The following is a 26,602-nucleotide window of genomic DNA, read 5'->3' as shown; positions in this document are numbered from 1 at the left end:
CTGCCAATCTTCAGAATCATGTCTACCTGACTATGCATCATGCTTGGTTGTCTTAATGGTGAGGAAGAGTAATGGCAAAGAAGGAAGGAAAAAAGAAGCAAACTCTGCAATCTGGATCCAACCTCCTATTTGGATGTCAATTCCCAAAGATCCTTGTGTCAAGAATTGGACTGCTCAACCACAGCGAGGTGACCCATGAAAGAAGCTTTGCCCCTAAGTAGTTTCATTCTCCAATTGAGGGGCAGACAACAATGAGAATTAAATTTATTGTTTATTGCTGAGCATTAGGAATTCCTAGCATTTTGTGCTGAATTCATTTATTTTCTGCAAAAACTTTGTTCAAAATTGAAATAAGTTTAATCTGCACAAAACAGAGCCTGGTTGTTTCCAGCTCAATGTTAGAAAGATGGCATGTGTATCTACATGGACTTTGACTGTACTTTCTCATGCCTGAAACGTCGATTCTCCTGCTCCTCTGATGCTGCCTGACCTGCTGTGCTTTTCCAGCACCAACTCTCGGCTATACTTTCTCATAACCAAGCATTAGCAGAAATGTGTGTTCTGTGGTTTCTGGAAATATGCAAACCAACTACATGAAGAATTAGTGTGAAATGAGTACAAATGTCCTTCACTATAAAATAAGCATGCACTTTTTTTTTGGCTAACTCTATATGGTGGCATATCCATTTAATTTTTCAAATTACCAAGGTTCCTAAATAGAGGGATTGATTACATAAGCAAGAATGTAGTTTTAAATTCATATATATTGTTGCAATTTTGGTAAAGACCAGCACCATCCATTTTGAAAGAAAGGAAATCTATGACATCAATTATTCACAAGTATGAAATTTCATGGTTTAATTTAGACTTTTTTCCTATACAAGAGCCAAACAAAGCAAATACCAAATACTATCTTCCTAATGACGAATTTCAGCTCTTCTCTTTTTAGGAACAAATCTGATTGCCAACTAACAGCAGTGCACAATCAACCTGCATTCCACAGGCATAATCTTCTTCAGTAATGGCACGTGGCTGCAGGATCTTGTCAGTTCAATTTAGATGGTTTACATTTACCTGTTATCTTCCAAGTAGCTGTGAAACCTATGTCTTTGGTTATTGTTAACTTCTGTATCTAGTCTCTGTCCTCTTCAGCCTGTCAGTACCGCACTGCTGGAATTGTTAAATATTAAGCTTAGATCGATTTGTATCCTTTTATATGTTTTAAACCAGCTTCAGTCCCCTTGAAGTTTTGGTTTTCAATCTCTGTTTTAGTTTTAGTTTCCTTTGAAACTGGAAGGATTCTGGGTTTATACACTTTACTGCAACTTCCACCTAAACTGTATTTTTAAAGGCAATATGCTGGTTGCATCACTGTTCTAAGCACAATGTTAGATGTCTGCTGAGTTGAGAAACACAAGGTGTCAGTGGAGAAGAAGCCTGAAATGAGAAACCCTCTCTGATACAAATTACAGTCATGAGATTAGAATATTGAATTTACATGGTGTACATCTTTTCTGTTCCCAGTGGGGGTAAGTTATGAATCACCAAAAAAGGATCAGTGAATTTTTAGTTTTTTGTTTCCATGGCACATTCATTCTCTTAGTGGCTTTCAGTTTTTATTGAAAGTTGTATTGGTACCATCTTGATAGAATGAACAAATTTGAAACAATGAAGTGATTATGATGTTTTAATCATTCTTTCTTTATTGGTCTATAGCAAATAAATAGCAGGACAGCCCTTATGTTTTTCGTTTGAATTTGGATTTATAATTTTGAAAATTATCCTTTGATAGCATCAAACAATTAAATAAGAGTCTTATAAATCTCTTCTTGCAAAAGTTGCCATACTTCTTAAAGATCAAACAGAAGACTTTGGTTGGGACTTAGACTTTCAAGCCACAGTTTTTTAAAATAAAGCAGATTTGGATTTTTAGAAATTCTGAAGATCTCTTCTGAACTAACAGTTTGTGGTATCTTGAATTGAATGTAATTACAGTCCAATCAACCATGTGATCATCATTTACAGACTATCTTTTTGCTGATCGGAAATTAAGTACAAGAAACTCCTAAGAAATGTTTTGCTCATGTTATTTTAAAGCTTGATACAGTGTAACTTTTTTAAAAAAATTGTATGATAACAATATAGTATTGCATGTTTTACCTGATGCAAAATGATTCTGCCTTTATAGCCAGATTGTTTTTGGCATGTTGACCTTTGTTCTTAATATGTTTTAAAAACTAAAACATTCTGAGCTCCTATATTAATTTGGCTGTGTGATTTTTGTTTGTCGTTTGAGATACTTTAGTTGGGCAGTTCTGATACTTGATTAAGTTTTCAATTTTGTGCAAAATAAACTAAATGTAGATTTTAATTAGTAACACAAACGGTAGTGATTTTGATCTTTTTTGTCTGCAGAGGCCATCTGTGGATGGACTACTTCGTGAAGGTCATATCAGCCTTTCTGGATTGCAGTTACGAGCCCATGCCATGTTCTCAGCAGAGGGGCTACCTTTGGGCAGCACAACACTAGAATATTCTTGGCTGATTGATGTCCAGGCAGGCCTGCTTACTTCTAAAGTAACCTTGCCACAGGTAATATGTCAAATGTGTGGAAGGCCAAGGTAATACTTATTGCTTTTTAAGGAAGCTTACTTAAGGTTGAGGAGGCAAGGATCAGGCAGGGCTTTAGAGGGCTACACGGTAGCCAGGAAGGAACTGAAGAATGGACTTGAGAGCTAGAAGGGGGAATAAAAAAGTTTTAGCAGGTAGGATAAAGGGAAAACCCTCAGGCATTCTACTCTTAGGTGAGGAACAAGAAGATGTCCAGACTGAGGGTAGGGCCGATTAGGGAAGGTGGAGGCAACTTGGGCCTGGAGTTGGAGGAGGTAGGAGTTGCTTAAGTATTCACTACTGAGAGGGACCTTGACGTTTGTGAGGACAGCGTGAAACAGACAGGTATGCTGGAATAGTTTGATGTTAGGAAGGAGGGTGTGCTGAAAAGTTTGAAAAACATAAGGATAGGTAAATCCCCAGGCCGAACAGAATATACCCAAGGTTTTTACCAGAAGCGAGGGAAGAGATTGCTGAGCATTTGGCTATGATATTTGCATCCTCACTGTCCATTGGAGTAGTGCCAAATGATTGGAGAGTGGCAATTGTTATTTCCTTGTTCAAGAAAGGGAAAAGGGATGACCTTGGCAATTACAGACCAGTCAGTATTACATCTGTGATGTGCAAAGTGTTGAGGATTCTGAGAGGCAGGATTTATGATTACTTGGAAAGCTATAGTTTGATTAGACGTAGTCAGTGTGGTTTTGTGAGGGGCAGGTCATGCCTTACAAACCTTATTGATTTCTTTGAGGATGTGACTAAACACACTGTTGAAGGTAGAGTAGTGGATGTGGTATTCATGCATTTTAGCAAGGTGTTTGATAAGGTTCCCCATGTAGGCTCAATCTGAAAGTAAGGAGGCATAGGATGCAGGGAAATTTGGCTATCTGGATAGATAATTGGCTGGCCCATAGAAGACAGAGGGAGAAGAAGACATATGGTGTGTTGGCTTTCATTAGCAGGGGGATTGAATTTAAAAGCCGTGAGTTTATGCTGCAGCTGTATAGAGCCCTGATTAGACCACACTTGGAATATTGTGTTCAGTTCTGGTCCCCTCAATTATAGAAAGGATGTGGAAGCTTTACAGTGGGTGCAGAGGAGATTTACCAGGATGCTGCCTGCTCTGGAGGGCATGTCTTATGAAGAAAGGTTGAGGGTACTAGGGCTTTTCTCACTGGAGCAAAGAAGGATGAGAGATGACTTGATAGAGGTGTGCAAGATGTTGAGAGGCATTGATAGAGTGGATAGCCAGAGATGACTTTCCATGGTGGAAATGTCTATCATGAGGGGACATAATTTGAATCTAATTGGAAGAAGGTTTAGCGGAGATGTCAGAGCCAGGTTCTTTACACAGAGAGTGGTGGGTGTGTGGAACGCACTGTCAGTGGTGGTAGTAGAGTCAGGTACATTAGGGACATTCAAGGGACTCTTGGATAGGCACATGGAAGTTAGTACAGCGAAGGTCATGTAGGTTGGTCTGATCATAGAGTAGGATAAAAGGCCGGCACAACATCTAGGCTGTATTGTTCTATGTTTCTCTCAATGGCTCTGTCTGCCTCCGTGTGCGCGTACACGTACACACACACACACACACACACACACACACACACACACACACACACACACAATTATATGTTGGTCTCTACACTAATAGCATTTACAGCGAGCCTGATGCATAAAATTGCACTAAAAATGGATTGTTAATTAGTGTTAAAGCATTAGTTAATTTTAATGCCAGAAATAGTCTAGATCAAGTGCTTTTGTGTATCCTAAGAACATCACTGCTATTTATCTAACTCTTCTGCAATTCCTGGTAATCTGATTTCTAACCTTACTAACTTATGCTTCTTCTTAGAAAATGTAAAATAATAACCTGTTTACTGCTATTCCTTTCTTTTAGAAATCCAACTTCATTTGGACATCTTAAGTTCCCAAATTCTTTCTTTCTGTTCACTGCATATATATTTTGAACAATATTTTGTTAGTGTAAGATTTTATCAAAAGTTATAGTTACTTTTTCTCCTTACTTTTTACTCAATTCAGTGCTTCTCAGTTTTGAATGATTTAAAGCCTCCTGCTAATGTTGTTAGTTCGTTCAGAATTGGTTTAAATTATTTTGCTAGTATGCTTCACATACTGTATTATTTCAATTAGCTTTGAAACTTGATTTTCATTCTCATAAAAATTCATCTTTAAAAACCTATTATTTTGTCACTGTCAAATTCTCTTGTGTGTGGTTGTGGGTATGTACAGAAATTTGTAGTGTGTCTTTTTTTGTTGGCAAACAGCTAAGTTTTTTTTTCGAATGGTGTGTTCAGTGATGCTATGTCAATTACAATTTGTAAATTCGACAGTGTGCACCCCATTCATTTGCAAAAGCTGATCTGTTCATTATTTATAAGACAAAGTGCAATCAGTTGTTTTCATATTTGAAACTTCCTGAATAGTCCTGTTCTTGTGTGTACATGTGTAAAATTTGTCACCTTGAATTTCCCTGGAGCGTCAGAGGCTGAGGGGTGACTTTATAGAAGTTTATAAAATCATAAGGTGCATGGGTAGGGTAAATAGACAAGGTCTTTTCCCTGGGTTGGGGGAGTCCAGAACTAGAAGGCATAGGTTTAGGGTGAGAAGGGGAAGATTTAAAGGGGACGTAAGAGGCACCTTTTTCACGCAAAGGGTGGTATGTGTATGGAATGAGCTGCCAGAGAAAGTAGTGGAGGCTGGTACAATTACTACATTTAGAAGACATCTGGTTGGGTGCATGAATAGGATGGGTTTAGAGGGATATGGGCCAAGTGTTGGCAAATGGGACAAGATTAATTTAGGATATCTGTTCAGCATGGACGAGTTGGACCGAAGGATCTGTTTATGTGCTGTACATCTCTTTGATTCTATTGATTATTTTGTCATCAGTTGGCTGCCAGTTGCTGACAGCTAGGAGCAGATTTTATTAGTCCTGTTCTGCAATATAGAATGGTGAGAAGTGTGCAATGGAAGAGAAACAAAATAGTAGGGCTAGAAAGGAACTCAGACTGAAATTCTAAAGGAAAACAATACATGTTGCTTCTTTTGTTCAATTCTAATTCCAATATTTGTTTGATCTTGAAAAAGATTCATGTTTCTGGAGAGACCTTTGAGAGGAAAGTCAAACATGAACAAATTTCAAAGAAAACAAATTAATTTATGTTTGCTGCAACTTGAGTTTTTAGATATAAATGTTTAATTTGCTTAACTAATCTGATTGATAAAAAGTTTCACAGCAAGAACTGGCTAGTTGGCTTGTGTCATGTATATATCTGTCACAGTCATTTTTACTCATCAAATTGGAAGTGAAGTGTAACAGATTAATGAACACTGTTGGTGGACTGCAATTTAGATTGCTTGTAGGTGGTCTCTCATGATAATTGCTGCAACTTGTTGCTTTAGTTCTTATTAAATAGCAGCAGGTTGAAGCAGGTAGGTTACTCGGTGTTTGCTCTATATCTTTATCTGATGAAGAATGCAGTGATTTGGGCGAAACATATTGCCTGTCAAGTGATTTAACAAGTAATTCAGACAGTTGCAATTTTAAAATAAGCATGTTATAGAGGTGCAACAGTAAGTGTTGGCAATGTTCAATAGGCCTGTTGAGCAAGAAGAACAGGGCAAATGTCTTAGGCTGATGACCTATGATCAAAGTCGGAAGAGCTCAGAAATTTAAGCAGGTACAGAAGAAAATGTCATCAATAGAATGGGAAACAGGAATAATGAAATGATAGAAGGGATGTCAGGTCAAGAGGTCAATTCCTGGAATGGCGGGACTATCTTATGTTGAAAGATTGGAGCGACTGGGCTTGTATACCCTTGAGTTTAGAAGACTTGAGAGGGGATCTGATTGAGACGTATAAGATTATTAAAGGATTGGACACTCTGGAGGCAGGAAATATGTTTTCGCTAATGGGTGAGTTCCGAACCAGAGGACAAGGGGTAGGCCTTTTAGGACAGAGATGAGGAGAAACTTCTTCACCCAGCGAGTGGTGGGTGTGTGGAATGCTTTGCCCCAGAGGGCAGTGGAGGCCCAGTCTCTGGATTCGTTTAAGAAAGAGTTGGATAGAGCTCTCAAGGATAGTGGAATCAAGGGCTATGGAGATAAGGCAGGAACAGGATACTGATTGAGGATGATCAGCCATGATCATAATGAATGGTGGTGCAGGCTCAAAAGGGCAGAATAGCCTACTCCTGCACCTATTGTCTATTGTCAAGAAGAGGAGGCTGTGGGGTAAATAAGGAACCAAAAAAACGTGAAGGATCTGTAAATTAGAACAGGAGAGAGGTTACTCACCTTAGTTGTTTTCTGGACCCCTCCTCACAGCCAAACCAAACCTTTTTTTTCTGCAGCACCCTGATTTGAATTTAAGAATTTTATAACTTTTAATGAGATCCCCTCTAATTCTTCTTAACACCAGAGAATACACAGAGACCCGAACTCCTTAATCTCTCCTCAGGATAGTCTCAGTATTCCAGGAAATAATGTAGTTCACCTTCCTCTCTTGCAAATATATTATCCCTTGGGTAAGGGACTAAAACATGAACAGAATACTCCAGTTGTGGTTTCACTGGGGCTCTGTTACTTTCCTGCGTTTGTAGTCCAATTCTCTTGCAATAAAGATCAATCTAATGTTTTCCCTCCTTATGTGTTCTGCTCCTGTATGTTAGCTTTCAGTGGTTTATGGAAATCAATTCTTTACAATTTTTCAGCTTTTAAGAAATACACTGCACATCCATTCCTTCTACTAAAATGATACCTCTCACTTATCCACATTATATTCAATTAGCCATGTCCTTGCCCAGAACTCAGCCTGTCAGATTTCTCTTGAAACCTTTTTGTATTCTCTGTACAATGCATATTCCTACATAGTGTTATGCCATCCACAAACGTTGAAGTATTACGTTTTGTCCTGATGTCCAAATCATTAATTGCAACTTATCAACTTGAAAATAATTAATCTATTCCATTCTTTGTTTTCTTTCCATTAACTAATCCTCAATCCATGCCAATATATTAGCCCCATGTGCTCCAATTTTATTTACTAACTTCTTGAACAGCATCTTATCAAAAGCTTTGTGACCATTCACTGAACACCACACATGCTAGTTTCTCTTGCTCTACTCTGCTAGTACATCTCCTCAAAATTCCCTAAAGTTTATCAATCATGATTTTCCTTTCATAAATACGACTTTAGCCAAATCTTGTCTTCATAAACTTGTAATTGCCTTTAAGTTTAAGATACTAGTATTAGATCTAAGTTTTATCACCAGAAAGCTCAATATGAGCTTGCCTGGTGCTATGACCACACTTGCTGGGAGGACCCTTAGTACAAGATTGATTATTTCCCTCTGGTTATGTGCAACCAAATATGAAATATGCTGTTCTTTAGTTGGTTTTAGAATGTATTGTTCCAAGAAACTTGCCCAAATACATTTATGAAATCATCCTTAAAGTTTCTTTGCCAATTCAATTAATCTATTTTATATAATGTAATGCATAATGATTGAGGACTTGTTAATCTTGTGATACAGAATTCTCTAAGCAACTGTGATAATAACAGAGTGGAATTTTATATCCCATTTTAAGGTGAAAAACTTGGGTCTGATATGAGTGTCCTAAACTTGAAGGCATCTGGAGATATGAAGACAAGATGTAGAGTACTAAATTATTGCAGCAAATACATGTTTGAGCTCATCCTTATTGCTACTTTGCCAATTTGATTTTTCCAATCATATATGACCATTAAATCATTGCAGCTCCTTTTGTTACAAGGCCTCATTCTACCCTGACTTATACATTGTCCTACAGTAGAACTACTGTTAAAGTGCTCATGGAATATAGGTCCCACACTACTACACTTTTGCTGTTCCTCACGCTGATTCTGCATTTTGATTTTCTGAGCTATGATCATATCTCACTATTGTACTGTCATTAAGAGAGCTACACCACCACTTTTCTTCTTTCCCATTCTTCTGAAAAGTCAAACACTGTGTGCATTCATATAAAATCTTTAATTCTGTCTTTTTTTTAGCATTTTCCTCTGCTCTGACTTTGTTAACTGGTATACTCTTAGGTTTGTGCATTCTGTAGCTTCCTGTCACACTCCTCTGGTTAATATTACCTCCACTGCTAACATGCCGTGTTGCTTTGTCCTTCCTATTAACTTTCTCCTTAAATTTCTCCTGATGAGATCCCTTCCCCACAGCGTTACAGTTGGTTTTACAACGTGGCATGATCAGGAATAGAAATTGCTGTGAAAGCACTGCAGGTCTGGCATCATCTGTGAAGAGAAATCAGTGCTGATGTTTTGGGTTCAGTGACCCTTCCTCAGGACACAAAGGCAGGATACTAGTCTTAGCAGAGTTCAGGGGAGTATGTCTTATCTGTACAGTCATCTCTTCCCCTAGTGCTGGTGCTATTCTGCATGAATTTAAATGTATTTCTCCTCACTGAACTTCTTTTCAGCACTCCTTTAAGGTCTCCCCTACATCAATTTACTTATGAAACATGCAGTAATTGAACTTATTACCTTCGCTTTTTAATGTTGATTACTAGCCATTCAAACTTGATCAGCAGAACTACTCTCTTCATCCTAGCTAATTTATTGATATCCATGGAACTGCAATAGTTGAATCCTCCCACCTTGCTCATTTAGTCTGATCAGAATCTTCTCATATTGAAAAATGTGATGCTGGAAAAGCACAGCAGGTCAGGCAGCATCCAAGGAGCAGGAGAATCGACGTTTCAGGCATAATCGACGCTTCAGAGTCCTGAAGAAGGGCTTATGCCCGAAAAATCGATTCTCCTGCTCCTTGGATGCTGCCTGACCTGCAGCACTTTTCCAGCAACACATTTTCAGCTCTGATCACCAGCATTTGCAGTCCTCACTTTCTTCTCATACTGCACAAATTTGCATCATATATGGTTGACGAGAATCACAGAGTCAATCAACTTCCGCTTGCTATCCATGATACATTTTATCTGCAATGTCAACTGTATTATGTTTTGTTTAACTAATTGTTTTTAAAAGTTTAGAAATGTCTCCAAATGATTATTTGTAGGTATTGGTATGATATCACTTTGAGAGATCACGCTAATGAACACGTAACCAAGATGTAAAACATATGTCTAGCAACTATTACATATTCAGCAGCCTATAATGCGAGGGAGTGTAACTGTATTTTCCTGTAACAGTAGTAACATATGAACCTCTATACCAATCAAGTTTGTTTGCTGACCAATCTTGTTACATATCGTTAAATAAATTGAACCAATTTACCAGATCTGGTGAGTTTGACTAGCTTGTGAATGCAAATGATGAACTACAACAAGTATATTAAGTATGTAAATTTAAACAATAGATTTTATACAGTGCTTGCATCTCCATGGTACTAATTTAAGCTATTGTCCCAGTTTGAACAAAAAGAAACTTAGAATTCACCAAGCGATCACCTATTTGTTTGCCTAATTACTACCTCTGGACTTCAGATCTGTGCATACACTGATCATATCCTAGATCACTTTCTGTTCTATAAAGACTTCCTTTCTCTCATTGAAAAACTTTTAAGACTTAGTGCTGAATTCAAGTATTTACTATGTTAAAATGATGTCCATGCTACTTACTGCACAAACAAAAATCTCCTGCATTTACACCAGCTAAAATTGCAGAGTTCCAAACCAGGCCCTACTGACTAGTACGAGTGCCAACTAATCACCTATTTAACTAACTAATTAACTGTGTGGCTGTCATCAGCAGGCAGTTTTATTTTAACCAGTGGCTAAGACGGAAAGAAACTACTACTTAAGGACAAGTGATATGTGACCTAACTATATTTTGGGAAAAAACCTACACTTTAACTTGCTTCGTATTCCTTACTCGCTAAATTCCCGAGTTTATTACATCGTCAAAGCACTCGTCCATGAAGCTATTCTCCATGCTAGAATTAATTGTTGCTTTCAAAAAGTAATTGGATGAACACCTGAAAGGGAGTTTTTAAGAGTTTGGGGAAAGGATTGGTATTATGAGAATTGCTATTGCAGGCAATTGGCATAAAATGTGAACCACGTTCTGTGTTGTAGTCATTCTTTGACTGTGTGTAAACTAGTGCACTGTTGAAAACGGCTAGTGTCATGCTGTTAGAGAATCATTTATGTTTTATTTTCCATTTACTCAAGGCAGTATGGAATTGATTGTTCTACATTGATGCATTCTCTCTTCACATTTTTTGAATTTCTATTCATTAGTATATGCTCCCACAAAGTTGGTGATGATTTATTTTTTGTAGCTGGCAACTCTGCTAGAGTGGGGCAAAACATTCATCTTTCATGTGATGTGCCAAGAATATGAATTGGAAAGGCCCAAATCTGTTGTTTTATGTCAACATGGTGTTGATCAGCGCTTCTGCGATTTGAAGGTAAGGAAGCTTAAATCTCATTAAGCTGTATAATTCATTAGCACATGCTACTACATCAGCTTTTTTTAAAAAAACTGGACTTCCATATAGGCAAAAATCTAATTTCAATTGAGCGATAGATGTGAAGAAGTCTGTTATAAGTCTTAACATTTCCATAAAACAGTATTTGAATGTAGAGACAAATAAAGCTCCGTCTTTGCTACCCCTGTTGTATTGAATTGATAGGTGTTAGTATTATGTTGGTATGAGAATTAATAGCAAATATAATTTTAACAATTGATCTTTTATATATAAAAGTACAAAAGAATGCTGTTGCTTCTTCAATGAATGATGCTTAGAAAAAGTCTCCTCTAGATCACTTATGCTACTTGACCTAGACACACACAAATGCTGGTTGAGTCAACATAATCACTCCAGTAATTTTTTTCAGAAAGACCACCTTTTACTGTGCTTCACAGACTTTTCCCTGTGTCTGTGCTCATTTCAGGCTTCATGATTACAATTGGTAAACGTTGGAGAGCATGGTGGGGGTTGCCCAAGGAAAGGGAAGACCTATGAGAGCATGAATGGATTGTTTTCAGTTGTTTATAAAGACCACTATTATAGCTTCAATATCAGATCAGTTAATTGGTAAATGTGTACAGCCTGAGAGTTGGGTATGTTCTCCTATTCCTCCTCTTCCACCTGATGTATGTCTGTGCCAATTTGTTCTTTTAGGAAAGAGGATGAGTTGGAGATTTTTTTCCTTATGCAGATAGAAAATTAGTGATTTGAGACTTGTGTAAGAATGTCAGTGTTACCATCTTTTCAATTTGATTAACTTTGGAGAAAGGTTAATGGCCTTTGCTCTCCATTATAACCTGACAGATCAGAAACTGCATGATGAATCAATGTACCAACACTATGTCTTAGCACTCAATCATATTCCTCAATTTTTGTCAGTTTTGTTGAATTTGTACACAAGTAAGAACAAAGTCATGGTGAGAACTTTCATGTGTTTTTATATTTGTTCGTTTCGAGACGTTTTTCAAAATATTTTGAAATTGGTATACGTGACTTTAAAATCTATTCCTTAGAAGTTAGTTTGATTGTCCTTCCATGGTGCTAATTTAAAAAAGCAAATCAAATGTTAGATGGCAAATAAGTAGGTTAAACTCCCAATGACATTAAATATAGCCAATAGTTTGTATGATTATCTTTAGCTTTGTGAATTGTTGCAATTGAGGAAAGGACTCTCTTGTGGCTTGACCTCAAATCAAGTAACTCAATTTAACATACCCAGTGCTTTAAAGAATATTGTCTACTAAGAATTACTGAAATAGACTTTTTAAATCCAAGTAAGTAATGAACTTTTAATGAAGGTATTGTTTCTGATCTTCAATTGTTACCTCCACTATAACCTTTCCTTAATGGCATATCTATAAATGAGGAAAATTAATTGGCAATTATTACAAAATCTCTAGACACTTGAGCTTAGAGTTCTAAATTGACAAGTGATCCCACATCTTCAAGTGTTCAGAGAGACATGAAACTAAATCGAGTAGTTTAACTTTCGATTAACCAGTTGGATGTTGTTGCTAATCTTTAGCAGCAAAAGTAATTGAGTAATGATTGATGTTTACAAAAATAGTTCATGGTTCATAGCAAAGATGTATTGCAGTGAGGATGAAGGATTCTAGGAAGGGAATAAACCAACTATGGTTAACCAAGGAAGTTGAGAATAGCATCAGATAGAAAGGAAAAACCTGCTATATAGCAAAGATAAGTGGTAAGCGAGAGCATTGGGAAGGTTTAAAAAGTCAGTAAAAGACCAAAAAAGGGAGAAAATAAACTTTGAGGGTAACTGGCAGGTAATATCAAGGTGGACAGCAAGAGTTTTTTTTTTAAAAAGTATAAAAAGGAAGAAAGAAGCCAAAGTGAAGATGTGCCTCAGAGAAAATGAGGCTTGTGAAATATAGTGGGGAATGAGAAAATAGCGTAAGAGCTGAATAAATACCTTACATCACTCTTTACAGTCAAAGACCCTAATAATATTTGTAAATCAGTAAATGTTGAAAGGACAAAACGAGAGATTAAATGAATACAATAGCTATCATAAGAGGAAAAGTGCTAAGGAAGTTGATGATGATAAAGTCCAAGAAGTGTCCTGAACTTGGTGAGATGCATCTTAGGATATTAAATGAAGTAGCTACAGAGGTAGTGGATGCACTGGTAAAAATCTTTCAATAATCCTTAGATTCTGAAGAGTTTAAGAGGGTTGGAAAACTGCCAATGTACCAGCCTTATTAAATAAGAGTTGGAGACAAAAATCAGGAAACTATAAGTCAGTTAGCTTAATATCTATAATTGAGAAAATATTTCAGTCTATTATAAAGGATGTAATAGCAGTGCATTTCGAGATGCGTAATATAATCAAAGAGATCAACATGGAATCACGAAGGGAAACTCGTGACTGAAGAATTTATTTGAATTCTTTAACGTAGCAAAACAGGCAAGATAAAAGGGGACGTGATAGATGTAATTGGTTTACACAAGGTGTTTGATAAGCTACCACTTTGGCTACTTAATGCAACAAAAGCCTATGTTGTTTGAGGTAGTACGATAGCTTGGATAGAAGATTGGTTAATTTATAGAAGATGGAGAGTTGGGAAACAGGTGCATTTTTCAAATGGCTACCTACAGCTAGTGTTTTTGAGATCACTATTCTTAATTTTTCTCATTTTTAGTTTGGAACTGAGTGTTCAAGTTAAGAATTGAATTTTGAACAGCAGCTTATGATAAAAATAAGAAATAAAAGACAGAGCATGTTTGCTATTGGGAACTGCCTAGAAAGATAATACAGCTACAAGAATGCTGTAGATATTTTGGGACCAAGAAGTTGTTATGCTCAGGGATTGGCAGCTGGTTAGATATTGAATTGGTCAATCTAGGGAGGTCTGATGTTGGTGAGCCAGCCACAGATGTTGAAAAAGAAAGAAAAAACAAAAAGAAAGTGAGCGCATTCTTAGTGGACCTTTGGGCAGGAGGTAGTTTTTCTTTGCAAGCTGCCAAATTAGGAAGTTGTTTCTTGGTAATGCTTTCTAGTTATTCTCCAGTTATCAAATTTGTTGAAAGTTCTGAGAAAAGAACCCCACTCTATAAGAAATGAGTAATAATCACCAGACGTGTGTGTAAGTTGTTGACATTGACTGGTGTCTTCAGAATTCAGGTGAGATAGACAATTTATTGTGCCTGCAATACAAACAATCATCAAAGGATTTCATGAAGACCTGGTGTTTCTTATTAAAGTGGCTATCAGGCAAGCAAGTTATGATTCTTTTACTTTCTTTCATTTATTTCTTAACTGTGTCAGTCTGTCAGTGAGAGTTGGGGGTTTATATTCAAAGAAGGTTAGGCTTAAGTCATGGATATTAATTAAATTCACTTGTGATTCATTGTGTTCTTCTAGTTACATTTGTTTAAATTATAAATTTAGTGTCAAAGATCTGTTAATGATAATGTCTGGTTAGGAACAATTGAGCAATTTTGAGGGTTGTTACTTTAATTTCACTGTGTGTTACAAACACAGTGACAGTGTATGATTTAGTTTGGCTTGTTGTCCTGTATCATAAGTGTGCCACAAGGGTCAGTTCTGGGGCCACAATTGTATGCAAGAAATATTAATGACTTTGATTAGGAAAGTGAATGTACTATGGTTAAGTTTGTGGATGACACAAAAGTAGATGAGAAGGCAAGTGATGAGGATAGCACAGTCTGCAGAAGGATGTAGACAGGTTAAATGAGTAGGTAAAGTTTGGTAGATGAAGTATAATGATTAGATCCCCTACAGTATGGAAACAGGCCCTTCGGCCCAACAAGTCCACACCGAGTCTCCGAAGAGGGAAATGGGCTACTCTAACACTACAGGCAGTTTAGCATGTCCAATTCACCTGACTGGCACATCTTTGGACTGTGGGAGGAAACCAAAGCACCCGGAGGAAACCCACGTAGACACTGGGAGAATGTGCAAACTCAACACAGACAGTCGCCTGAGACGAGATTCAAACCTGGGACCCTGGTGCTGTGAGGCAGCAGTGCTAATCACTGAGCCACCATGCCGTCCGTGGGGAGATAATAGGTTATGCACATTGGCAGGAAGAATTCAGGAACTGAATGTTTGTTAAGTGAGAAAGATTGCAGAAAACTATAGAACAGAAGAATTTGGCACTCCTCAACCATGAATCACAAAAAACTAGCTCCATGTTCAGTGGGTAATTGGGAATAAATGGAACGCTGACCTTTATTTCATAGAGTTGAGTATTAAAGTGTGTAGTTTTAGCAAAACCTCCCTAAGGCATTTGTCAGAACATAGCTGGAATACTGTGAAAAGTTTTGGGCAATTTTATTAAAGGAAAGATATACTGACATTGGAGGCAGACCGGAGGAGGTTCACCAGGCTCAATGTGGGTATGGAGGAGCTATCTTCTGAAGGAGAGGTTGAGAACACAGTGCCTGTATTCATTGGAATTTAAGAGAATGAGACGTGACCATGTTAAAACATACAAGATTCTTAGGGGAATTGACAGGGTAGATGCGGAAGGGTTTTTTCTTATAGGACAATCTAGGAGCAGAGGGTGTAATCTCAAAATTAGGGGTTGTGAAAAAAAAGGTGAGAATCAAGCTGGTTTTATCCCAGTGTCCATAAATAACTTTGAATGCAGCCCACGCTGTAAGTGCAAGAATGATGGGTCAAACCATGTAAATTGAATTTGAGTTCCCTGGTCTAATGCAATGTTTAATAAAACAAAGAACTGCAGAAGCTGAAGATCTGAAGCAAAAACAGAAATTGCTGGAGAAGCCCACCAGGTCTGGTCGCAACTGTGGAGAGAAAAACAGTGTTATTGTTTCAAGTCCAGTGACCCTTTCTCATAACTGTTCAAAAGATGACTGGACTTGAAAAGTCAATAAAGCCAAAAGAACTGCAGATACTTGAAATCAGAAGCAAAAACGGAAGTGGCTGGAAAAGCTCAGCAGGTCTGGCAGCATCTATGAAGAGGAAGTTAATGTTTTGGATCCAGTGACCCTTCCTCAGAACTGTTAATGCTGTTTTCTCTTCACCGATTCTGCCAGATCTGCTGAGTTTCTGAAGCAATTTCTGTTTTTTGTGTTTGATACAATACTAACCTGCCATCTGATGGTTAAGCTGCTAAAGGCTATGATACAATTTGTATGTCATTGAGTAACTGCATTGCAAACAGAAGAGAAAGGGCAGAAAATGGAATAAGTTAAGATTTTAGGCAGATCTGACAAACTTTTCATGTCGTCTAACCTCAGGAAATAATGTTTCAGATTGGCTGATAGGTGTTAATGGAGAAAGAAAACTAAGTTTAAAAAAATTTATCATTTTAGTCTTAAAAAACCTAAATTTCAAAATGTTGTATGTTTGCATTCTTTGTTGATATCTCAGCACGTGTTTATTTCTGTTTCCTTTTCAATATACTTAGCTGAAAAATGTGCATGGACCATGTCAACGATCAGAAGAACTGAAATACGTTATGACTCGGATAGCAGTTGATGGCGCAGATCTCTTTGTTGTAGAGCATGGTTGTGCAGCCAGTATTAAGGTAATTGGGTGAATAATTTCAAATGAAAACAAAGAGAAATACATGTAGGTATTTCAAATTGACTTTTGAAACAAAAATACAGATATATATGTGAATTGTCTTATGTCAGTGGAACTAGATAAATAATTTATTTTAGGGAAACTATAAATTCCTGATGTTCTTGGATTGCAAACCATTGCTCGAAAAATATATTTCTGCTGAACTGGTGGTTGTTTTAGGTTCTTAGTTTCTATCCAGAGGAAGCCTGTGTTCCTAGCCTAGATAGGCTAATGCTGAAGAAGTTCATTTTAACTCACCACAAAATCAGAAGCATGGGCCTCATTTAAATGTAGCAATTGTCAAGCCAGCCCTCCTGTTTGAGTTACTTGGCTGACCCGTCTCCCAACAACCTGGCACAATTAAACATGAAGTTAGTCTATTGATGATGATTTTGGGTTAGGTTTCTTATTTCTAACAATTTAACCCCAACACAATCTTGCCCATCTTGTGGAGAATTAAAACTCTTCCTCCCTCTTATGGCACATTAGTTTGATTCTTCTTGGTTTTGGACAACAATAAAATTCAATGTTGACTTTAAGCTTACAGGTCAGTTCCAGGATTGAGACTTTGTATGTTGAAGATATAGATTGTTATGAAGAGTAGTTGCAGCAAATTTCCCTTCAGCAAAATATTGTACTGCTGTTTCTGACTTTTGCATATTACTTCGAGTTCATCTTGTAGAATTAATTAATTGATTAATTTCCTGAAATTCTGTTCCTTTTTCTTCTCACTGTCTATCATCCCTGACTGGCAGTGGAGATTTTTTGCCCTTGCAGTTGACTTTCTAAAATCAGCTCTTCGTAGCTGTATGTCTTTAATTGGGTTAATCATTCTCACTGATACAAACTTTTGTTTACAGTTTAAAAAGCCTGGCACAGCTGTAATCAAGATACACAGGATTATTACTGCAAACGTCTGCTGTTGCACTAATAATAACTGTAATGAGAATTTGTTTTATATTCTTGTAACTTGTGTTACAAGTGCTCCAGGCTTTTAGCTTTTCTGTCACAGAATTTATTTTCTCATAGGAGCTGGAGAGGACAAACATGATAAATGTAAAAGTTCTGAATATCAAATAAAGCATTGCTGGCAGCTAGGTTGCTGATTTAAAAAATAAATATTTTTTGTTATGTTTATTCATGATAATTATTGTACTGTATAAGACATGGTGCTTGCATAGATGTTTCTAATTTACAACTAATTTCATATTCTAGATAGGGGCCATTCGCATTGCTACTTGTAATCTTCATAACCAAGCAGTTGGAGAGGGTGTGAGTGCTGTTGTACAAGATGTTCAACTGAGACAATATATTGAACAATTTGAAAATTGTAAGCTTGGAATTCAACCCACCATACTCCGTCGATCATGTTGGCTAGAAGCTGGTTCAGTAAATTTTGGATTAATCACAGCAGATGTGGCTTTGGCTGCAGATCATCCTGTAAAACATGAAGCACAAAGACAATTCTTGGAAACTCATGATTACCGAACTAAAAGGTACTGCGTAGTTATATTTGTAAGTAGAAGCAATGATGTACCAGACAGGGAAATAAATCTCAATGATGGCCGGACTATACTAAAATTTTCTTCCTAGCTTATCTAAATATTTGATAGGCTAAACTTACTCATAACACTTCATATTATCTTATCGTGTGTAAAATTGGCATGTATTAATTTACCTTCCTACCTTGATCTCTCATGTCAAATATGATCAGGTAAAGTAATTGACATCAACAGCATAAAGAATTTTAGTAATGTTTGACCTTTGTGAAAAACACTGTTATAAGCTAATTTAGTCATGCAGAATAATTTTCTAGCTTAGTGGTAACCAGTAGCCTTTATATGGGAGCTTTTTATCTGATTTTTATTATGACTGTAGCAATTGAAAGTCTGCAAGCTTTTGGAATCCAGATTATAACTCTTGCTCATTTATAGCAAGATTGCTTATTGTTAAGAGGTTTGCACCAATATATGCCCATATTGGAACTCGTGGCATGTGGAATCAATGTCGAAAACTCTCAGGGCCTCTCCCATCCAATTGCCACCTTTTATGGCTCCACCACTGATGAATCTATCCTGCATATTGGATAAGGCATGATCGGAGTTGGCGACAGAGACTACAAGCATGCTCAACACTGGAAGATGCTTATGTTAAACAGAACCAACTGATCCCAGAACAAATTTCTGCAGTTTCCCCACATCCAGTCTTTTATGGTACAAAATCATTAAAAAAACTATTAGATGAGAAGGGTCTGCAAACATCTGCATCCTGACTGATGGCAGCTCAGTCCAAGATTTCAAGTAGTCTTCAGCCAGATGTGCAGAGTGAATAGTCTATCTATCTATCTCCAAAACACTCCAGCAACACAGCTGACAATGTTCAGCTATTTTGGCTCATTTTGTATGAGATTGTCTCTGCCATGTATACAGCAAAAATCTTGACAATGTTGCATTGTAGAGATGAAGAATTGTACTCCAGAATTAACCATGCCCCTAGCCTAGCTGATCCATTGACGTTACAACACTGGCATCTATATGACAAAGTGGAAAATTGACCCAGGAATGCCCTATCCACAAAAAACAGATCAAATCTGCCCCACATGTTTTGTCTTAATTATCATCAAAGTTACCCTGAAAGTTAAAATAAGCAAAAGTTACACAGCGTGAGCTGGTTTGATTTCTCCAAGGACTACTGAGCTCCTGACCTCATTGCAGCCTTGATCCAAAGATGGACAAAGAGCTGAACTCAAGTGGTGAGGTGAGAGTGACTGGCCTTGTTAAGACAACCTTTTGATCAAGTGTAACATGAATGAGTCTTAGGTAATAAAGTTTGGGAGTGTGGAGCTGTCTTGGATGGATAGAGTTATACACAGCAAGAAGATTGTGATTATCGGAAACCAATCATTTCAACACATGGCATCACTTCTGGATTTTCTGAAGGCAATGTCATGGGCCTAACTATTTCTAGCTATCAGATCAGTGGTGTTTCCTCCAGCATTTGGTTAAAAGCAGGGATTTTCACTGGTAATGGAAATGTTGCTTTTCATTTTCAACTATCTGACAGTAAAGCAGCCTGTGCGCACAAAATCAGGTTTGACTGATAAGAGATTGGTGGCATTAGTGCTCCATAAGTGCTGAGCAATGACTGTCGAGTGGGAGCCATGATTTGAAGGTGCTAGTGTTGGACTGGAGTGGACAAAGTTAATAATCATGCAACACCAGGTTTATTTGGAAGTACCAGCTTTCGGAGCACTGTTCCTTCAGGTAGCTGTGGAGCAGGATCATAAGACACAGAACTGATAGCAAAAGATTGCAGTGTTATGCAACTGAAATAATTTATGGAAAAAAACCTAGATTGCTGTTAAGGCTTTCATCTTTTAGAATGTGTTGCAGGTTTTGGTCACCCGCTGATAACCCTACGATGCTGTACTTCTGTAGCTTCCATCCTAAGCATATTAAAACAGCCATCCCCTACGAACGGCACATACACAGTATCTGTTCAGATGAGGAGGAACATGGTGTACACCTGAAGGGCGCCCCCATAAGAACAGTGTACCATGCTCAACTCATCAATCACCAGTTCTGACGTGTCACAGCAAGAAACCGTAATGACCTCCTCAGGAGATAGACACGGGATACAACTGCTAGGGTATCCTTCATTGTCCAGTACTTCCCAAGTGCGGAGAAAGTACACCATGTTCTTCACAGCCAACAACACATTGTCGATGAGGATCAGCACCTTGCCAAGACAGTTCCTATGCCTCCACTTCTCGCCTTTAAACAACTGCCAAACCTTAACAGATCCTTGTTTGCAGCAAACTACCCAGTCTTGAGGACCACATAAGCCATAACACTGTACAACCCTGTCATGGCAACAACTGCAAGATATGTCAGAGTGTTGACAGGGATGCCACCATTACACGTACAGACACCACCCACCATGTGTGCGACAGGTACTCATGTGTCTCAGCCAATGTTGCCTATTTCATACGCTGCAGGCAAGGATGCCCCGAGGCATCGTACATTAATGAGACCAAGCAGACACAGTGACAATGGATGAATGGACACCGCACAACAATTACCAGACAGGGATATTCCCTCCCTGTCGAGGAACACTTCAGCGGTCACGGATGTTCAGCCGCAGATCTTCAGGTTACCATTCTCCAAGGTGGACTTCGGGATACACAACAATGTAGAGTGGCCGAGCAGAGGTTGATAACCAGGTTCGGTAACCATGAGGATGGCCTCAACCGAGTCCTTGGGTTCTTGTCACACTACAGGTGACCCCAGTACGCTATACACTCTCACGCATGCACACACTCTTATACACACACACACACTCACGCAGACTCTCTCTCATCCGCTCTCTCCCATACACACTTACATCCCCATCATCTCACCCACACACACACACACACACACACACACACCCTCTCTCTCAGGCTTATACTCCAACACACTCTCCATCTACTAAGCATGCGCACTCACGCTCATGCACGCTCAAACTCGCTCACTCTCGCTCTTGTGCACGAGTGCACTCGCTCTCACTCACGCTGTCTCTCTCATGCGTGCACACACGCACAAATAAGTCTATGGGAAGTTTGGGATTCCAACAGACTCTAATCTCACATCTTTAATACATTGTCTGAGCTGAGATGTTACCTTCTGTTATAAAACCTTAAGTTATCTCGAGAATGTGACTTAATGAACCTAAACCTGCAACCCATTCTGAAAGATGAAAGACGTAACAGCAATCTGTTTTTTTCACTATATCATTTCAGTTGCGTGGCCCTGAGATCTTTTGCTATAAAATCTGTCTTATGATCCTGTTCCATAGCTACCTGATGAAGGACAAGTTTTCCGAAAGCTGGTACTTCCAAATAAATCTGTTGGACTTAGTGTTGTTGATTTTTAACTTTATCTATTGGGAGGCATTCTATCACAATCCTGTCTTTTGCCTGGTAGATAGTAGACAGACAGATGGAGTCAGGGCCTGAGTTACTTGCAACAGAATTCTCAGCCTGTGTCCTGCTCCTGTATCCACAGTATTTGTTTGCTGAATCAATTCAGTTTCTGGACAATGGTAACTTCTGGAATGTTGATGGTGAGAAATGCAGCGATGGGGTAATGTAATTTTGCCTTGTTGGAAATGGTCATTGTCTGGCACTTGAGCAGTAGGCAAGATATTTGCTACTTTGCGTCAAGTCCCAAACATTCATGTTTGTGTGGCTAGCAGTCAGAGATGCTTCAGTATCCAAGAAATCATGAATGGTATTGATTATTGTGCAATCATCCAATATATCCCCACTTCTAACCATGTAGTGGAGTGAAGGCATTGTGTAGCAGCTGAAGATGGTAGGCACTAGGGCACTACCCTGAGGAATATTTACAGCCTGTTCTAAGATTGAGGCAGTTGGCATCCAATAACCACAACATCTATTTTTATGCTAGGTGCGAGTCCAAACAGTGGAGATTCTCATTAAATTCAGTCTTGCTAGAGGTTCTTAATGTCCTCTTGTCAGATTCTGCCTATATGTTAAGGCTAGTCACATCAACCTCCAGTTCCATTTTAGATTCAGCTTTTTTGTCCATGTTTGAACATACTGGGAAATGTTCCATTGTTATAGCTGTGGTTGAGCATCTTGGCTAGTTCAAGAACACAGGTATCAGGATATTGGCGGGGCCTATGACCTTTGCAGTGTCCAGTGCCTTTAGCCTCTAAAATGTGAAATGAATCCAGAAACCGAAGACTGGCATCTGTGATGCTGCACTTCGTTCCAAAACCCAGAGGCACGGATTCAGTGTATTTGGCCGAAGAATTAATGGAGAATTTAGGAGAAATACCTCTGCCTACAGGATGGTGGTGATCTAGAACTCACTGCCTGAATGAATGGTAGAGAAGCCCTCATCACATTTAAAAATACATTCATTTCAATTGTCTTATACTACAGAGCAAAAGAGCAAGATCTGGAAACTGTGAATAGCTTCGTTAGGTCTTTCTTTATCTGGCAGAGATGCAAAGTGCTGAATGGTCTCTTTTGTTTAATTTTTCTACACTTTTGTTAATTTCACATTGTTATGAAAATGTGATTAAAGATTCTGACCTCATTGAGAAGTAGACTTTTTGGTTTATCATGATGTGCTACTCTACTCAGTATTTCATAAATGATTATGGTTAGCAGAAAGTTAGCGCAAAATCTCCTTCTGAGAATGTGATAAAAGTGAAGAGTATTAAAATCTTGTTCTGTTCACTGAATTCAGCACTTGTTCTGTAACCTTGTAGTTTAAGGTAATAATTGTGTTCCATTCCTTGGGGTTTAAGAGTGCTGCAAAATCAGCTTTGATTCCTGCTGCTATTTGCTGTCTGTTGGAAATATGTTTGTGAACATCTGATGAGGCCTTCCCCTTGTTAAATTGCACTTCAGTATTCACGGCTGATGCTCATGCAAAGACATGGCCGTGTTGATGAGGTACTGAAAGTTTTCCAACACTTATGGAAATAGACTGCTTGAATGACTTAATCCCTTATGAGGAGGCAGAATCTTGGGCAGAAATTAAAAGAGATAAACAATGTTGAATGGTTTAATATCTAATGATTTGATTGTAGCTTTTGTTGTTTTGTTGTCTACAGCTGACATTGTACCTTCTTTTGTGTAGACTGTGGTTTCTCTGGTCAGATGATGAGATCAAAACCAAGCGAGTGAAGAATAAGTGTGGGTGTCTGAGTGGTTGTAAGTTCTACGCAGGCATGGCATCAGGAATGGACTTCTTCAAATTGGATGAAATTACCCCATCCACCAGTTCTGCTTTCTCTAATACATCGACAGAAACTGATATGTTCTACGGGCAGTCACTGCTGCATCCAAATGAATGGATTGTCATTAAAGATACTTCAAAGATTGCAGATGGTAATTTCTTTTATATATAATGTTTTATGATTTCAGGAATGTTTGTCTTTAAGTTTCTTATTTTGCCTTCTATTATAATATCAAGATACCATAGTTTGAGCAATATAACTACTTGCATATGTGCATTTTACAAATTTTTACAAGGTTTTTATTTACATTAAGTATAAAGTTGACATATCTGATGGTAGGTAATGCAGGAAACTTGTACAGAAAATCTTAAATACTCAGCAAGTAATTCTTGTGGAGAAACAGAAAAGGAGTTGAAATTTTGGGTCAGTGATCTCTCATCTGTTCTGATGAAAGCTAATCCACCTGAAAGGTTAAATCTGTTTCTTTCTCTTCAAATGCTGGCAGACTGGCAAAGTATTTCTAGCAATTTTTTTGTTTTTATTTCTGATTTGCGGCATCTGCAGTATTTTTCTTAAGTGCTGGCGGAAACTATTTGTGTTGACAATACCTATATTTTGGTAATTTAGGTAAAACAAATGGGACAAAAAGGAAAGAATGGGACTCGAGATCGTTGGGAACAAATTCAGGGAAAAAGAGCCAGTACCAAAATTTGCAAGTGCCTTTACGATCTCACAGTTCAACGTCCTCTTCTGAAGAAAATAGTAGTTCTACTGCTGCACTCCCTTTGTTGGCAAGTGAAAGAAACAGTCCATCCTCTAATGCTGATGATAGTATTCCACGGATGCATATTCCTGTTTCAAGTACAAACACTGAAGAAACAGTTGGAAAGTAAGTTCATTTTGGTAATAAAAGATGTGCATTTTTCAAAGCTGAGCAATTGTAACGTATTGAATATTTGGATAACTGTTCTATTGTGACATGAATATGGTTAAATGTTTCTTAATCTTGATATGGCAGCCTTCTGATACCAATATGCTAGTGGATTGACCAGGTATTCACCAAGGTGTTAACCACTGTACTTCATAAATGAAAATACAAAATTTAAAATACTGGCTATAAACACTGTTTCTTTTTGAGATGCTGCTTTCCTTTTTTTTATTGTTGGCGAATTACTAAATAAAGAAAACAAGCATTTTTGTTTAAAATTTTCTTTTTCTTTTTAGCGGTCCAACAAATGTTTCAGGAAGCACACCGGTTTCTCCCAATAATCAAGACAGAACATTAGTTCGCTCTCCTTTGAAGCGACAAGCTTCTGTCTCTTCTACACGGCTTGGGAGTACAAAGAGTTTATCAGCAGCTATTTTTGGTGAGCGGCAGACTGCAGCAATGGGTGTACAATTCACCAGTGAAGTGTCACGCAGTGACGAGAATGTTCTGGATTCTCCTCGTCAGCGGAGGAGCTTTGGATCCTTTCCCTTTACTCCATCATCAGATTCTAATACTTTCCATCAGTATCGATCAGTTGATTCAAGCATATCTGTGGCTGAAAGTGAGGCCTACTTTTCAGCAGCTGAGGACTTTGATCCAGTCAGTAGTGATGAAGGTCCAGGTACCTACCCAGGAAGAAAGAAAAGACGTCGTACCCAAGGAATTGACTCAGCCAGGAATACAATTTATCGTAGTGTGGAGGGGCCATTAAATAGTTCTGTTAGCGGAGAAAGCCAAGAACTGAAAAACTTTCCTATGCAAACTCATGCCTCTCAGGCCTCTTTTGTATCAGCTCTTGAAGGAGATGAAGAATCAGCTGATCATATATACACGGCTGAAGGTGAAAAAGCTGTAGATAACAAACAGATGTCATGTCAACAGATTGTGATGTCTTGTTACTTAAATTACCTTACACAACTGCAGGTATCCAACTGGTCAGTAAAACAGCCAACAAACAAGAGAACATCAAAATCTTCGCTGCACAGGCCTCTAGATCTTGATACACCAACCAGTGAAGAGAACTCTTCTTCGTTTGACCAGCTTTCTGTCCCCATGTTTAAGGTTGGCAACATTTTTGTCCAGTAATGAGTATTCTTCTGACTTGTTGAACTTCCACATACAGATAGGAATTGTTGTTTTCTATTGGGGAAATTAACTTCTGAGAAATTGAAGCCCAAGGTGGATTGACCAATCATATTTGGCATTCATATAACATATAGAGTCATAGAGATGTACAGCACAGAAATAGACCTTTCAGTCCAACTCATCCATGCCGACTAGATATCCCAACCCAATCTAGTCCCACCTGCCAGCACCTGATCCATATCCCTCCAAACCCTTCCTATTCAGATACCCATCCAGATGCCTTTTAAATGTTGCAATTGTTCCAGCCTCCACTTCCTCTGGCAGCTCAAGCCATACACATACCACCCTCTGTGTGAAAAAGTTGCCCCTTGGGTCTCTTTTATATCTTTGCCCTCTTACCCTAAATCTATGCCCTCTAGTTTTGGACTCCCTGACCCCAGGGAAAAGACCTTGTCTAGTTATCCTATCCATACCCTCATGATTTTATAAACCTCTATAAGGTCACCCTTCAGCCTTCGGTGCTGCAAAGAAAAGAGCCCAACCTATTCACCTTCTCCCTATAGCTCAAATCCTCCAACCCTGGCTTCTGGCACAGAAAATAATCCAAAGTATTTTATGGAGGCATAATCTGACAAAAATGAATATTGAAAGAAAGATGTGGTCATGGGGAACTTGAAAGAGCCCAGACAGGTGGGAGGAGTTAAGGAGTAAATAAGAGGGCAGTATCTAAACAAATAAAAATATGGGTTCCTGTGATGATTTGAAGGAATCGGGAAACATGAAAAGGAAAGGTGAATGGATTGGATGGTTATTGGGGCACTAATACAGATGGAGCTGTAGAGATGGAGTGTTGTAGGACTGGAGGGAATTCCTCAGTTTGTGTGATTGAAGTCATGAGGAAATTTAATTAAAGGGACTAGAATTTTCATTTTGAGGCTCTGTCTGTTCTTGAAGGTGAGTATAAAAGGGCCCTGACACTATTTTGAAGAAGAGCATAGGGGGTGTTACCCTGATGTCCTGGACAATACTTACTGCTCAACCACTTTCACTCCACCTACCATTTCTTATCAGTATTGATC

The 26,602-nt window shown here is 38.3% G+C and overlaps 1 protein-coding gene across 7 annotated transcripts in view; it reads left to right on the top strand.

Moving 5' to 3' along the window:
• The window catches only part of kiaa1109 (KIAA1109 ortholog), a 427,165-nt gene that overhangs the window by 186,140 nt on the left and 214,423 nt on the right, over window positions 1-26,602 (top strand). For all 7 annotated transcript variants that reach the window (XM_072584210.1, XM_072584207.1, XM_072584208.1 and 4 more), the window contains exons 22-28: window positions 2,416-2,592; window positions 10,924-11,052; window positions 16,536-16,655; window positions 17,909-18,189; window positions 23,350-23,600; window positions 24,077-24,338; window positions 24,674-25,499. In XM_072584210.1, coding sequence (XP_072440311.1) covers window positions 2,416-2,592; window positions 10,924-11,052; window positions 16,536-16,655; window positions 17,909-18,189; window positions 23,350-23,600; window positions 24,077-24,338; window positions 24,674-25,499 — 2,046 coding nt within the window. The remainder of the gene's footprint in view (window positions 1-2,415; window positions 2,593-10,923; window positions 11,053-16,535; window positions 16,656-17,908; window positions 18,190-23,349; window positions 23,601-24,076; window positions 24,339-24,673; window positions 25,500-26,602) is intronic.

This window comes from Chiloscyllium punctatum, chromosome 14, assembly GCF_047496795.1.
Source record: "Chiloscyllium punctatum isolate Juve2018m chromosome 14, sChiPun1.3, whole genome shotgun sequence".
NCBI lineage: Eukaryota > Metazoa > Chordata > Chondrichthyes > Orectolobiformes > Hemiscylliidae > Chiloscyllium > Chiloscyllium punctatum.
The sequence above is the reverse complement of the archived record's forward strand: the minus strand, read 5'-3'. Positions and strand labels throughout refer to the sequence as shown.